At 49.1% G+C, this 13323-nt stretch overlaps 1 protein-coding gene across 5 annotated transcripts in view; it reads left to right on the top strand.

Moving 5' to 3' along the window:
- The first annotated feature begins 214 nt into the window (after positions 1 to 214).
- Positions 215 to 13323, top strand: part of ZNF333 (zinc finger protein 333) — a 30766-nt gene continuing 17657 nt past the window's right edge. The window contains exons 1-5 of one of the 5 annotated variants that reach the window (XM_512445.7): positions 215 to 588; positions 3885 to 3928; positions 5446 to 5569; positions 6002 to 6097; positions 9610 to 9692. In XM_512445.7, the coding sequence (XP_512445.3) occupies positions 3926 to 3928; positions 5446 to 5569; positions 6002 to 6097; positions 9610 to 9692 (306 nt within the window). In that variant the 5' untranslated portion in view covers positions 215 to 588; positions 3885 to 3925. Of the gene's footprint in view, positions 589 to 3884; positions 3929 to 5376; positions 5570 to 6001; positions 6098 to 9609; positions 12314 to 13323 lie in introns of those variants that run through there. The other 4 variants (XM_009434902.5, XM_016946967.2, XM_063801295.1 and 1 more) reach the window with 4 other exon arrangements.

Here is a 13323-nt window from a genome sequence, read left to right on the forward strand (position 1 = left end):
CCCCCTCTCAACCCTTGAAGCCCAGGTACCCTCATCCCGCCTTCCGAATGCAAGTTCAGCTCCCATTCCCACCCCAAGCACAAGCCCCGCCCCATTTTTGCCCCTTAGGCGCACGACCCGCCCCTACTACCACTCTCCAAACCAAGGCCCCGCCCACTCCGCCATTGGGGTGCAAGCCCCGCCCATCAGCCGTCGGAGGGCAAGCCACACTCCACCCCGCCCCCGCGCACAGGCCCCGCCCCACTTTTGCCCCTGGGACCTAAGCCCCACCCCATCCCTGTCCCTCGGACATAGGCTCCGCCCCCAGCACCACCCTCCATGCTCTGTGGGACCCCACTCCAGAGCCTAACCTCATCCCCCGGGTAAGAATACTAGAATTTCTCCTTGGAGGCTTAAAGAAGACGTTAGTTTTTCTGCCGCCGCCTAAGGCTACCCTGGCCACAACAGCCGGAGCCACAGCCACTTCCGTTCCCGGCGGCCCCGAGACCGGAAGCGGAAGTGCGCGCGGCGGCGGCCGACGGCGGCTGAGCTGTGCTGCGCGGCGCGGCGCGGCACGGCACGGTGGGAGTGTCTCCGGCTGGTCTGCAGGTGTGGCCCGGCCCCTCGGGAGGGCGGGGAGGGCGGGGAGGGCGGGGAGGGCTCGGCTGGCGCGGGGAGGGACTGGAGGGCCTAGAACAGCTCCGCCTGTGTGAGGGGCTTCCTCCCTGCGATCAGCCGGTGGCCGGCGTGAGGCCCGCACAGTCAGGGCCTCGCATCTGGGCGCCCGCCGCCCGGTCTCTCGCTCTCAGGTACCCCCCGTCCGGGCAGACAGGGCTGTCATCCTGTCAAAAGGGAAATCCCAAACAGTCCAGGTCCCACAGCTCAGAAATGTGGTGACACCGGCCCCAGCTCTCACCTGTCCTTCCCAATTTTTAGGGAAAGTGCATAAAGACGGCCCTACCTTGCCTACAGTATGCAAGATAACTGCGAATTAGTAATTCACGTTTTATTTGATATGATAATATTATCTAGCTTTGCAACTGGAAAGTGAGGTCTAGGTCCACATGTGCAAACTGGTTTAATTGATTGGCCAAATTTACTTAAAAAATTGAATGCATCCTCCATTAAGGAATGAATTAGATGACGAGAGATTTCTTTTGGAGACTGACAATTTGAAGTCTTTTAGCTTAATATCTGTTAGCTTGGCTTTGCATCTCTTCCTTTTCCATAACTTTTTCTTTCTTCTTTTCTTTCTCATAAGAAAGCTTTTGGCCAGGCTTGGTGGCTCACTCCTATAATCCCAGCACTTTGGGAGGCCGAGGCGGGTGGATCACCTGAGGTCAGGAGTTCGAGACCAGCCTGGCCAACATGGTGAAACCCTGTCTTTACTAAAAATACACAAATTAGCCAAGGGTAGTGGTGGGCGCCTGTAATCCCAACTACTCGGGAGGCTGAGGCAGGAGAATCGCTTGAACCCCAGAGGCGGAGGTTGCAGTGAGCTGAGATTGTGCCACTGCACTCCAGCCTGGGTGACAGCGCAAGACTCCATCTCAAAAACAAAAACAACAACAAAAGGAGGAGTTCTTAATTTTTTTTGTTTTTGTTTTTCTTTATTTTCTATGTTTGAGACGACTTTTACTTCTGCTGTGGGCATCAAGTTTCTCACTGTTAGGTCAAGAAAAGCCGTTTCTCAGTTATTTCACAAATATTATTATCAAGGAAATGTAAGACTGTTATTCAGATCTTTTCAAGTTGGCTCCAGTCCTTCCCCCAAGCATGTGAATCACAGAGCTTCAAAGCTAATGGAACTTCAGGGAAAAGATGATATAAACTTTGTTAGTACTGGAAATTCAAATTGAGTTGGCCATAAGTGGGATGTCTTTTTTAATAATGGGGTTAAAGCTCATGTCTACTGAGAAATCAGGAAAAAATTAACTCCAGAGGAAAATCATGCATCAGATTTCAGTTTTATGAGTGAGGTGTTTGTTTCCACAAAGAATATATGCGCTTGCCTTGCCTTTTTAAAAAGAATTAATATTGTTTCTTAAAGATACCTGAAACTTGTGTGATCATGTCTTATGAAAGACAGGCATTTTAAGTTATTCTTATATTTGATTTTTATGGTGTCATATTGTCCTTTTTTTTTTTTTTTGAGACAGAGTCTCACTTCATCACCCACGCTGGAGTGCAGTGGCACAATCTCGGCTCACTGCAGCTTCCGCCTCCTGGGTTCAAGCAATTCTCGTGCCTCAGCTTCCCAGGCAGCTGTGATTATAGGCGCCCGCCACCATGCCCGGCTAATTTTTGTATTTTTGGTAGAGACGGGGTTTCACCATGTTGGCCAGGCTGGTCTGGAACTCCTGACCTCAGGTGATCCACCCGCCTCGGCCTCCCAAAGTGCTGGGATTATAGGCGTGAGCCACCATACCTGGCCTCATACTGTGTTTTGTGTGTGCGTGGGCATATTCCTTCTTAGGCTAGCTATACTGAGTCATTCTTGAGGAGTGTTGATTATTTGGCATATTTTCACTGGGGTGCCCTCAATGAATTGGACCCTGTACATGGGGAAACAGTGGGACTGAAATAGTTACAGTGCTTGCCCCTATGGAGGCTTTATTCTAGCTAATAATATTGGTAAATTAATAGTGCCAAAGGCAATATGAGAACGTGGAACAGGAGAACTTGGGGAGGATGTCAGGAAACACATCTGAAAAGGAACAAATGTTTGAACCTTCCAGATGAGTTGTACGTAGCTACACAAGGAGTCTAGCTGTGGAGTGGGGTAGCGGAGGAAACTTGAGAGAACATTCCAGATGTACAGTCTTTCAGGCAGTACAAAGCCTGCTGTGTTCCAGGAGCTGAGAACAGGTAGAGAAAGCTAAAGTAGAGAAAATAAAGTACTGAATGGATGAGCCAGGTGAGAGAGGGAGGCAGGTCCCTGAAGATCATTGTGAGCATTGGATCTTCTTTTTATTTTTATTTTTCTTTCAGACAGAGTCTTGCTCTGTCACCCAGGCTGGAGTGCAGTGTGGGATCTGGGCTCATTGCAGCCTCCACCTCCCGGGTTCCAGCGATTTTCTGGCCTCAGCTTCCTGAGTAGCTGGGATTACAGGTGTGTGCCACCATGCCCAGCTAATTTTTGTATTTTAAGTAGAGATGGGGTTTCACCATGTTGGCCAGGCTGGTCTTGAACTCCTGACCCCAAGTGATCCGCCTGCCTCGGCCTTCCAAAGTGCTGGGATTACAGGCGTGAGCCACCGTGCTTGACCTGGACCTTATTCTTTTTTTTTTTCTTGACATGGAGTCTTAGTCTGTTGCCCAGGCTGCAATGCCGTGGCGCGATCTCAGTTCACTGTAACCTCCGCCTCCTGGGTTCAAGCAACTCTCCTGCCTCAGCCTCCCTCCCGAGCAGCTGGGATTATAGGCGTGTGCCACCATGCCCAGCTAATTTTTGTATTTTTAGTAGAGATGGGGTTTCACCATATTGGCCAGGCTGGTTTCAAATTCCTGACCTCAAGTGATCCACCCACCTTGGCCTCCAGCCTGAGCAACAGAGTGAGACTCAAAAAAAAAGGTTTACATCACAGTTGGAGAGAGAGAGGCAAAAATCGTTTAAGAAATAAATATCAAATCACACCTTCATATGGGCAGTGGAGGAAAAGTAGAAGATCTTAGAGGTATTTTGAGGGAAGCTAGAAGTTAAAATGTTCCTTTGATGACATGGGAAGAGTCAGTAGCAGTCACTAGAGGCTGTTGTTTGAAAGGTGCCTTCGGGGCCAACATGTTGCTTATGGAGATAAATGTCCTGTAAGGGTTTTGATTGTGGCCACTCTGCTGGAGATCCCCCAAAATGCTCTGCTTCCGTCCTCACCCCTTCTTTTACCTCAGTGTCTCTTTTATTGCAGGGAGAACACCGACTGAGACCTCAAACCCTGGCTCCAGTGTCATGGTGAGGAAACTGGGGGCTCCTGTGGCTGAAGGGGTGGATATGTAGGATAACTATGTCCTCTGGGCCCTGTCTTCTCTCTCGCCACTTCCCTCCCCAACTGAGGAAGAAAGGGAAGGGTGAGTGAGGAGCATCCTCATCCCTGCCCTAGGGGACCTAGGGACTTCCTTCTGTGCCTGACCTCTAGAGGTGGCATGGAAGAAGAGTCCCACAGCAGACCCTGGGGCTCTGAGCGGAGCTCCTCCAGGGCCATCCTTGTCATCCCTGATGAGACCTATTGAAAACACATGTGGCCATAGAAATATAAATTCAGCTTAAATTAATTAAGATTCAGTACATTTAGCCGGGCATGGTTGTGTGTGCCTGGAATCGCAGCTACTTGGGAGGTCGAGATGGGAGGATAGCTTGAGCCCAGGAGATTGAGGCTGCATTGAGCTAGGATTGTCATGACCCTGCACTCCAGCCTAAGCTACAGAGTAAAACCCTGTCTCTAAAAAAAAAAAAAAAAAAAAAAAAAATTAAAAAGTTTAAGCGCTCAGTTTCTCAGTCGCCCTAGTCACATTGCCCAAGTGCTCAACAGCCACATGTGCTGGTAGCCCCTTTCTGGAAAGCGCAGGCATGGAACATTCCCATCATCAGAGAGTGATGTCTGTTGGACAGCGCTGCTCTGAAGAATTCTGCAATTAAAAGGATTCTCAGATGAGGCCGGGCGTGGTGGCTCATGCCTGTAATCCCAGCACTTTGGGAGGCCGAGGCGGGCAGATCACTTGAGGCTGGGAGTTCAAGACCAGCCTGGCCAACATGGTGAAACTCTGTCTCTACTAAAAATACAAAAAGTTAGCTAGGTGTGTGGCACGCGCCTGTAATCCCAGCTACTTGGGAGGCTGAGGCAGGAAAATCGCTTGAACCCAGGAGGTGAAGGTTGCAGTGAGCCGAGATGGCGCCACTGCACTCCAGCCTGGACGACAGAGCAAGACTGTCTCAAAAAAAAAAAAAAAAAAGGAAAAGACTCTCAGATGCAATGGAAGTCCTACTTTCACAAGTATATAATTAAGGACGTAAGTCTTGGGGGATCCCAGGGACTTCACAGAAATTAAGCTTTCAATCCCAAATTTGTGATGCTGTGCCAATTTGTGATAAAGAGTTTAGGAAAAACTCTCTAAGCTGGGAGGGACAGGCTCTGGCCATCACAAGTCAGTGGAGTTACACAGAGAGCCAAAACTTACACTTTAGGATTTATCCAAATGTTAAAAGAAAGTAAACATTTCAGCTTGGTGGCCCATGTGATCTCTGTCACAACTACTCAGTTCTGCCGTTGTGGCCTCAAAACAGCCATTGATGCATTGTAAATAAATGCACGTGGCTGCGTGCCAAGAAAACATTATTTACGAAAATAGGCTTTAGGCTGGATTTTCCACGCCTGCTGTGTCTGAACATTTTCTCTTCTCCAGTGATAACCAGTCGTTCTGCTCAGTGGTGGGGGTGGTCTTTGCCGAGCCAGAACGTGTGTGCTGTTTTAGGAATCCGTCACCTTTGAGGATGTGGCCGTGGAGTTCATCCAGGAGTGGGCATTGCTGGACAGCGCACGGAGGAGCCTGTGCAAATACAGGATGCTTGACCAGTGCAGGACCCTGGCCTCCAGGGGTAAGGCTGGCGTCACCTGGCTCCTTCCTGTACGCAGGCACTAAATGCTTCTTAAGCGCCTGCCATGTGAACAAGACAGACGTGGCTTAGGCTTTGTGGCACTTACCGTCCACAGGATGACAAAGCTTCATCTGTTGCATTGACTTCTTTCCCTCTGTAGTAAGGCCCTGTTTGGGTCTCCTTGAATTTGGCCCCAGGGTTCTGAGGTGAGACAGCCTCAGCCCCTTGGGGCAGAGGGGAGGGTGTTTGTGGGTTGGGTCCTGAGTTCATTAGCTATTGGGCAAGATCCCATTGCTACCCATCACACTTGCTCAGCCCAGAGAATCTGAAGCCCATGTTGAAGCTGAAGGAGAGTTTGAGTTGAGAAACAAGAGTTTGTTTTCCCCTGCAAGCCCTCTCTCTCTCAGTGCCTGTGTCTTTCTTCACGTGCAGGAACTCCACCATGCAAACCCAGTTGTGTCTCCCAGCTGGGGCAAAGAGCAGAGCCAAAGGCAACAGAACGAGGGATTCTCCATGCCACAGGTGTTGGTGAGTACCAGGCAGGCTGTGGATCCCCCGACCCCCCTGGTTGGGTGGTGTGCCTTGGGAAGTGTCAAGAGCATTTTCAAAGGCCCTTTGTTCTGAGGGGACATCGAAGGCCATTCGGAGCGAGGTTTCTCAAGTTCCTTTAGCTTCTCTTCTATTTTCACTTTCTAGCCCTCCTCTCCTACTTTCCTTTGGTTTCAGAAAAAGATTTGTTCTAATTTCTCTTAAAAAATTAGAGGGCCAGGTGTGGTGGCTCTTGCATGTAATCCCAGCACTTTGGGAGGCTGAGGCTGGTGGATCACCTGAGGTCAGGAGTTCGAGACCAGCCTGGCCAACATGGCAAAACCCCATCTCTACCAAAAATTAGCTGGATGTGATGGTGCGCACCTGTAATCCCAGCTACTTGGGAGGCTGAGGCATGAGAATTGCTTGAACCTGGGAGGTAGAAGTTGCAGTGAGCCAAGATTGCATCACTGCACTCCAGCCTGGGGGATAGAGCGAGACTCTGTCTCCAAAAAACAAAACGAAACAAAAATTAGAGCTATAAGTCACACACCATGAAATTCACCCCTTTAAAGTGTGCAGTTCAGTGGTTCACAACCTTGTGTAAACATCACCACTACCTAATTCCAGAACATTTTCATCACACCAAGTAGAAACCCTGTCCCCATGGGCAGTTACTCCCCATTACCCCTCCCTCAGCCCCTGGCAGCCACTAATCTGCTTTCTGTCTCTATGGATTGTCCTATATAGACATTTGTATATGGAAATCGTATCATAAGTAGCCTTTGGTATCCGGCTTAGTATAATAGTTTTGTGTTGCAAGTAAGTTAGACTGCGTAGTTTATAAACAATAGAAGTTTATTTGACTCCTGGTTCTGGAGGCTGGGAAGTCTAAGGCTGAGGGGCTGCATCTGGTAAGGGCCTTCTTGCAGCATCATAACATGGTGGACGAGATCATGTTGCAAGAGAACAAGAGAGGCCCAGACTGGTTTTTACAGCAAGGCCACTCTTGAGATAACTAACCCCCTTCTGAAGTAATCACAGGGCAGATTCCTCATGACCTAATCACCTTTTTTTTTTTTTTTTTTTTTTTGGGACAGAGTCTCGCCCTGTCACCCAGGCTGGAGTGCAGTGGTACGATCTCGGCTCACTGCAACCTCTGCCTCCTGGGTTCAAGCGATTCTCCTGCCTGAGTCTCCTGAGTAGCTGGGACTACAGGTGCACACCACCACACCCGGCTAATTTTTGTATTTTTAGTAGAGATGGGGTTTCACTGTGTTGGTTAGGCTGGTCGAGAACTCCTCATCTCGTGGTCCACCCACCTCAGCCTCACAAAATGCTGGGATTACAGGCGTGAGCCATTGTGCCCGGCCACCTAATCACCTTTTAAAGTTCCAGCTCTCAATACTGTTGTATGGGAATTGCTTCCAACCCATGAACTGTGGAGGACACACTTAAACTACAGCAGTATCTGTCTTCTTTCACTTAGCTTTATGTTTTCCAGATCCATCCATGTTGTTGCATGAATCAGAACTTAATTCCTTTTTTAAGGCTGAATAATATACATTGTATGGATAAGCTACATTTTGATTATTCGTTCATCAGTTGATAGACAGTTGGATTGTTTCTACTTTTTAGCTATTGTGAATAATGTTGCTGTGAATGTTTGTGTACAATATTTCTTTTTTCTTTTCTTTTTTTTTTTTGAGATAGGGTCTTGTTCTGTCGCCCAGGCTGGAGTGCAGTGGTGCAATCATAGGTCACTGCAGCCTCAGCCTTTTGGGCTCAAGCGATCCTCCCACCTCAGTCTCTTGAGTAGCTGGGACCACAGGTGCATGCCCTCATGCCTGGCTAATTTTAAATTTTTTTCTAGAGACCATTCTTCCTATGTTGCCCAGGCTGGTCTTGAACTCCTGGGCTTGGGTGATCCTCCCACCTTGGCCTCCCAGAGTGGTGGGATTACAGGCGTGTGCCACCGTGCCTGGCCTTGTGTACAAGATTTATGTAGACATGTACTTAATTCTCTTAGGTATATACTGAGGAGCAGAATTGCTGGCTCATATGGTAATGCTGTGCTTAACTTCTTGAGCAACTGTCATACCACTTTCCAACACAGGTACACCATTTTACATTCCCACCAGTGGTGATGAGAGTTTTGATTTATCCACATTCTTGCCCATACTTGTCATCCAATTCCTCTTTAAATTTAACCTTTTTATGTATGTTCTTTGTCTAGTTCTTTCTTACTCTTTTTTCTAATAACATCTGCTTTCTGGAAATAGTCTCAGTCCTCATAGAATTCTTAGCTAGGAAATTGCCTCTCATTTCCCCCTCATTCCTATGACTGCCAGAGTCCACACATAGCCCTACATACAGATGCTGTCTTCCCTTTCGGGATCTTCCCAAGTCTAAGGTCAGTATTAAAAGCTGGGCTGGGCATGGTGGCTCATGCCTGCAGTCCCGGCACTTTGGGTGGATCACTTCAGGTCAGGAGTTCGAGACCAGCCTGGCCCAACATGGTGAAACCCTGTCTCTACTAAAAATACAAAAATTAGCCTGACATGGTGGTGCGCGCCTGTAATCCCAGCTACTCAGGAGGTTGAGACACTAGAATCACTTGAACCTGGGAGGCGGAGGTTGCAGTGAGCCAAGATCATGCCATTGTACTCCAGCCTGGGCGACAGAGTGAGACTCCGTCTCAAAAAAAAAAAAAAAAAAAAAAAAAAATTAGCTGGGCATGGTGGTGCATGCCTGTAATCCCAGCTACTTGGGAGGCTGAGGCACAAGAATTGCTTGAACCTGGGAGGTGGAGGTTGCAGTGAGCCAAGATCGCACCACTGCACTCCAGCCTGGGTGACAGAGTGAGACCCTATCTCAAAAATAAAAAGTAAAGAAAACATGTGGCTCATGCCTGTAATCCCAGCACTTTGGGAGGCTGAGGCGGGTGGATCACAAGGTCAGGAGTTCAAGACCAGCCTGGCCAAGATGGTGAAATCCTGTCTCTACTAAAAATACAAAAAAAATTAGCCAGACGTGGTGGCGGGTGCCTGTAATCCCAACTACTTGGGAGGCTGAGGCAGAGAATTGCTTGAACTCAGGAGGCAGAGGTTGCAGTGAGCCAAGATTGCGCCACTGCACTCCAGCCTGGGCGAAAGAGCAAGACTCTGTCTCAAAAAAAACAACAAAAACCAAAAAACGTGTATGTGTGTACACACACACAAATATAGATATATATAGATATATATATATACACACATATATATTTTCAATTTTATGCCACTATTTCTTTTTGAAAGGAGTTTATTTTTTCCCAATTCATTTCAGACTGGAAATCTCAACTTGAATATATGTATTCGGTATTAAAATTTGAATATTTATATTCAACATTAAAAGAAAAAGCCTATGTGTGTATAGTGTGTATATATATTCACATATATATGTGAATATATATTTTCAATTAATGTCACTATTTCTTTCTGAAAGGAGTTCATTTTTTCTCCCATTCATTTCAGCCTGGGAATCTCAACTTAAACCCAAAGAGTTGCCTTCTATGCAGGATCTTTTGGAAGAAGCATCCTCCAGGGACATGCAAATGGTAAGATGCACGGGGTTTTCCCCGGCTCCCAGCATGGGAGAAGTTGAGGAACACGTGAGGTGGAAATACAGGACCAGAGCCAGGGAGATGTTAGCAGCATGGGTGTCTCTTGGAAGGGAAACAGTGTCTGAGGAGAGTGCCTGTGACTTCTGAATTTGGGCAAACCCTGACTGTTGCTCAAGACTTTTTTTTTTTTTGAGACAGAGTCTTGCTCTGTCACCCAGGCTGGAGTGCAGTGGCATGATCTCGGCTCATTTCAGCCTCCACCTCCCAGGATCGAGTGATTTTCCTGCTTCAGCCTCCCGAGTAGTTGGGACTGCAGGCGTGCACCACCACGTCTGGCTAATTTTTGTATTTTTTGGTAGAGACAGGGTTTCACTGTGTTGGCCAGGCTCGTCTCGAACTCCTGGCCTCAAGTGATCTGCCTGCCTCAAGATTCTTTTTTTCTAGAAGGTTTCCTGAAGGAAACATTTTAATAAATGTGAGTCAGACATTGAGTGTGCGAAATACGACTTCCTCCTCAGCAACTGTCAGAAAAACCCCTCCTAGTAGAGAAGCCCCATTGTGAATAGGAGGCAGCCCTGTGGTAGAGCTGGCAACACACTCAACTTGACGAACTCCAGCTGTCTAAACAAGGCATGGCTTGAAAATGCTGAGAATATGCTCCCGGTGGGGAGGACCCCTGGGCACTGGCACAGATATTGGCGAGCTTTCCACCATCACTCACCTCTTTTTTTGTTTTTTAAAAGACAGGGTCTTGCTCTGCCACACAGGCTGGAATGCAGCGGCATGTTCATGGCTCACTGCAGCCTCAAACTCCTGGGCTCAAGCGATCCTTCTACCTTAGCCTCCCGAGTACCTGGGACCACAGGCCTGAGTCACCATGCCCAGCTAATTTTTTTCTTTTTCTTTCTTTTTTTTTTTCTTAGAGATGGGGTCTTGCTATGTTGCCCAGGATGATCTCGAACTCCTGGCCTCATGCGTTCCTCCCACCTCAGCCACCCAAGTAGCTGGGACTACAGGTGTGAGCCAGTGGGCCCAGCCATTACTCACCTCTTGTCAGGAGCAAGCTCCACCTGGAGAAAAGGCTCCTGATGAGTTGAAAGGAGGCAGGAAATGTTTCTGGAGGAGCTGTAACCTGGATGTGGGTGAGAGAACTGGCAAGACAGAGGCCACTTTGATTGGAAAGAATGTGGGAAAGTTGTTGGGCATCCTTTTCTTCTTAGGAGACCAGTCTAGATCCCACACTGGAAGGAAGCCCTTTTCAGTGTGGAAAAAGCCTTCCATACGAGCTTGTACATTAATAGTACAGGAGAAAATATGCACGGAGTCCCCACCATCCCCCCTTTGGCCCTGAATTTCCTCCGCCTCAAACAAGAGGACCTTCCAAAGTTTGAGTTCCCATTCCTGAGTATTGGTGAAAGTTAGAGTTAGGGTTTGGTTAGAAGGAGGCACAGAGCTCAGCCTCACCCCCAAGTGGGGCGTATTAGTCCCAGGGTCAGTGAGAACCCCGGGATCCCTCAGTCAGTGCCCCTTCCCCTGTGTCATGGATGGGTGTCAGCATCAGAGCGTCAGGGATGCCCCACACAGTGGATGGGGTGCAGTGGCCTCGGTTTTAGAGACCCACATTCAACTTCTTTGCCAGGGAAGCTTCTGGAACACAGAGAAGCCTCAACCCTGTGCAGCTTGGTGTGGGCTGCAGATCAGCCAAAACTCACAACCTGCCTGGCTGCAACAGACCCCTGGGCAGCTGACAGCCCTCCTCACTCCCCAGGCCCTCCTCGTCCTTGGTTTACACTCTTGTTTTGGTGGAGAACACCCTCCAGTAGCTCCTTGGGATCAGATGCTTGGGTTTTGAGACCTTGAGTTCTGAGAATGTCTTATCAGGGCTGCTGGATTGCAGGTTCCTCATCCGATGTGGTGGTTGCGGTAAGCCTCATTACAGAACATCCTTTTTTCTTTCTTTTCTTTTTAAATAGATATGGGGTCTTGTTCTGTCACCTAGGCAGGAGTGCACTGGCACGATCATAGCTCCCTGTAGCTTTGAACTTAATATCTCAAGTGCTCTTCCTGCCTCAGCCTCCTCCCGAGTAGCTGGGACTACAGGCACGCACCACTACACCTGGCTGATTTTAAAAAATTGTTTTGGAGACGAAGTCTCGCTGTGTTGTGCAGGCTGCCATTGCAGGGCATTCTGTGTGTCATGTAGCCCCCAGTGCTTGTTGAATGAAGGAATGAATGGATAAGGTGTTGCAGAAGGCATCTCCAGGCCCCATCCTCCACCTCCATGTCTCTCTTGCTCAGCAGGTGGACCCCATGTGAAGAAAGGAGAGAGGGAGGGAGAATGAGCAATGAGGGCCCGGTGCCCTCTTTGTTTCTGTGGGCTCTCTCCTTTCAGTACAGGGCTCCAGTGCCCTCCACAGAACTCCACACCCAGCCCAGCAAGCCCCTCCATAATGGGTGCTGAGAGTGGCAGGCATGGGGCTCTTGTTACATCAGAGCCCCAGGAAACAGGCGGTCACAGACTATTCTGAGTGGGCAGAGGAGGTCCACCTATGGACACATGTTTAGAGAAGCTGAGCAGTTCATCCCTGAAGACATCCAGCCCGTGAGTAGTAGAGGTGGGTTTGGAGCTAGGAGTTGAACCCAGACCTAACCGCAGAGACCACAGTCTCAGCTGTCAGGTTCTACTGCCTGACGATCATACAACCTGCTGCTGGGTTGATGGTGCTGACCCTTTAGGTAGCCCTTCCAGGCCATGCCAGGCATCATTGTGCCTTGTCACAATCATTGAGACCCTGTATGGTGGCTCCGAAACCTCCCTGTCACGTGGGAAAAGGTGCTGATGGCCAGGGACAGATTGAGTCCCCGTGGCCTCCCTCTCTTTGGTCGGCTGGTCCAGCAGAGGGACCAGTGAAGAGGAGGGTGGGAAACTGCTCTTAGAAGAGTCCCAAGGAAGCCAGGCACAGGGGCTCACCCCAGAATCCCAGCAACTCAGGAGGCTGAGGTGGGAGGACCACTGGAGCCCAGGAGTTTGAAACCAGCCTGGGCAATATAGCAAGAACCCATCTCTGCAAAACATACAAAAATTAGTCATGGCTAGGTGTGGTGGTGTGCACCTGTAGTTCAGCTACTTGGGAGGCTGAGGCGAGAAAATTGCTTGGGCCCAGGAATTCAAGGCTGCAGTGAGCCATGTGTTTGCACCACTGCTCTCCAGCCTGGGAGACGGAGCAGGATTCTGTCTCAAAAAAAGAAAAATAAAACGCCCCAAGGGAGGCTGAGGAGCAGGCCTCTCCAGGCTCAGCCCTTCTTCTGTCCCAGGCCCACCCCACAGCTGCCTCTTCTGCAGACACCCGGCTCCTTGAGGCTGCAGTGTTGCTGCTCTCATCCTCTGCTGCATCCCCAGGGCCTGCACTAGCAGTGCCCATGTCTTAGTCTGTTCTCACCCTGCTGATAAAGAGATACCCGAGTTGGGTCATCTATAAAGGATGCAGGTTTAATTGACTCACAGTTCAGCATGGTTGGGGAGGCCTCAGGAAAGTTACAACATGGCGGCAGGGGACGCAAACACATCCTTCACATGGTGGGCAGCAAGGAGAAGTATAAACAAAAGGGGGGAAAACCCCTTATA

Source organism: Pan troglodytes, chromosome 20, assembly GCF_028858775.2.
Source record: "Pan troglodytes isolate AG18354 chromosome 20, NHGRI_mPanTro3-v2.0_pri, whole genome shotgun sequence".
NCBI lineage: Eukaryota > Metazoa > Chordata > Mammalia > Primates > Hominidae > Pan > Pan troglodytes.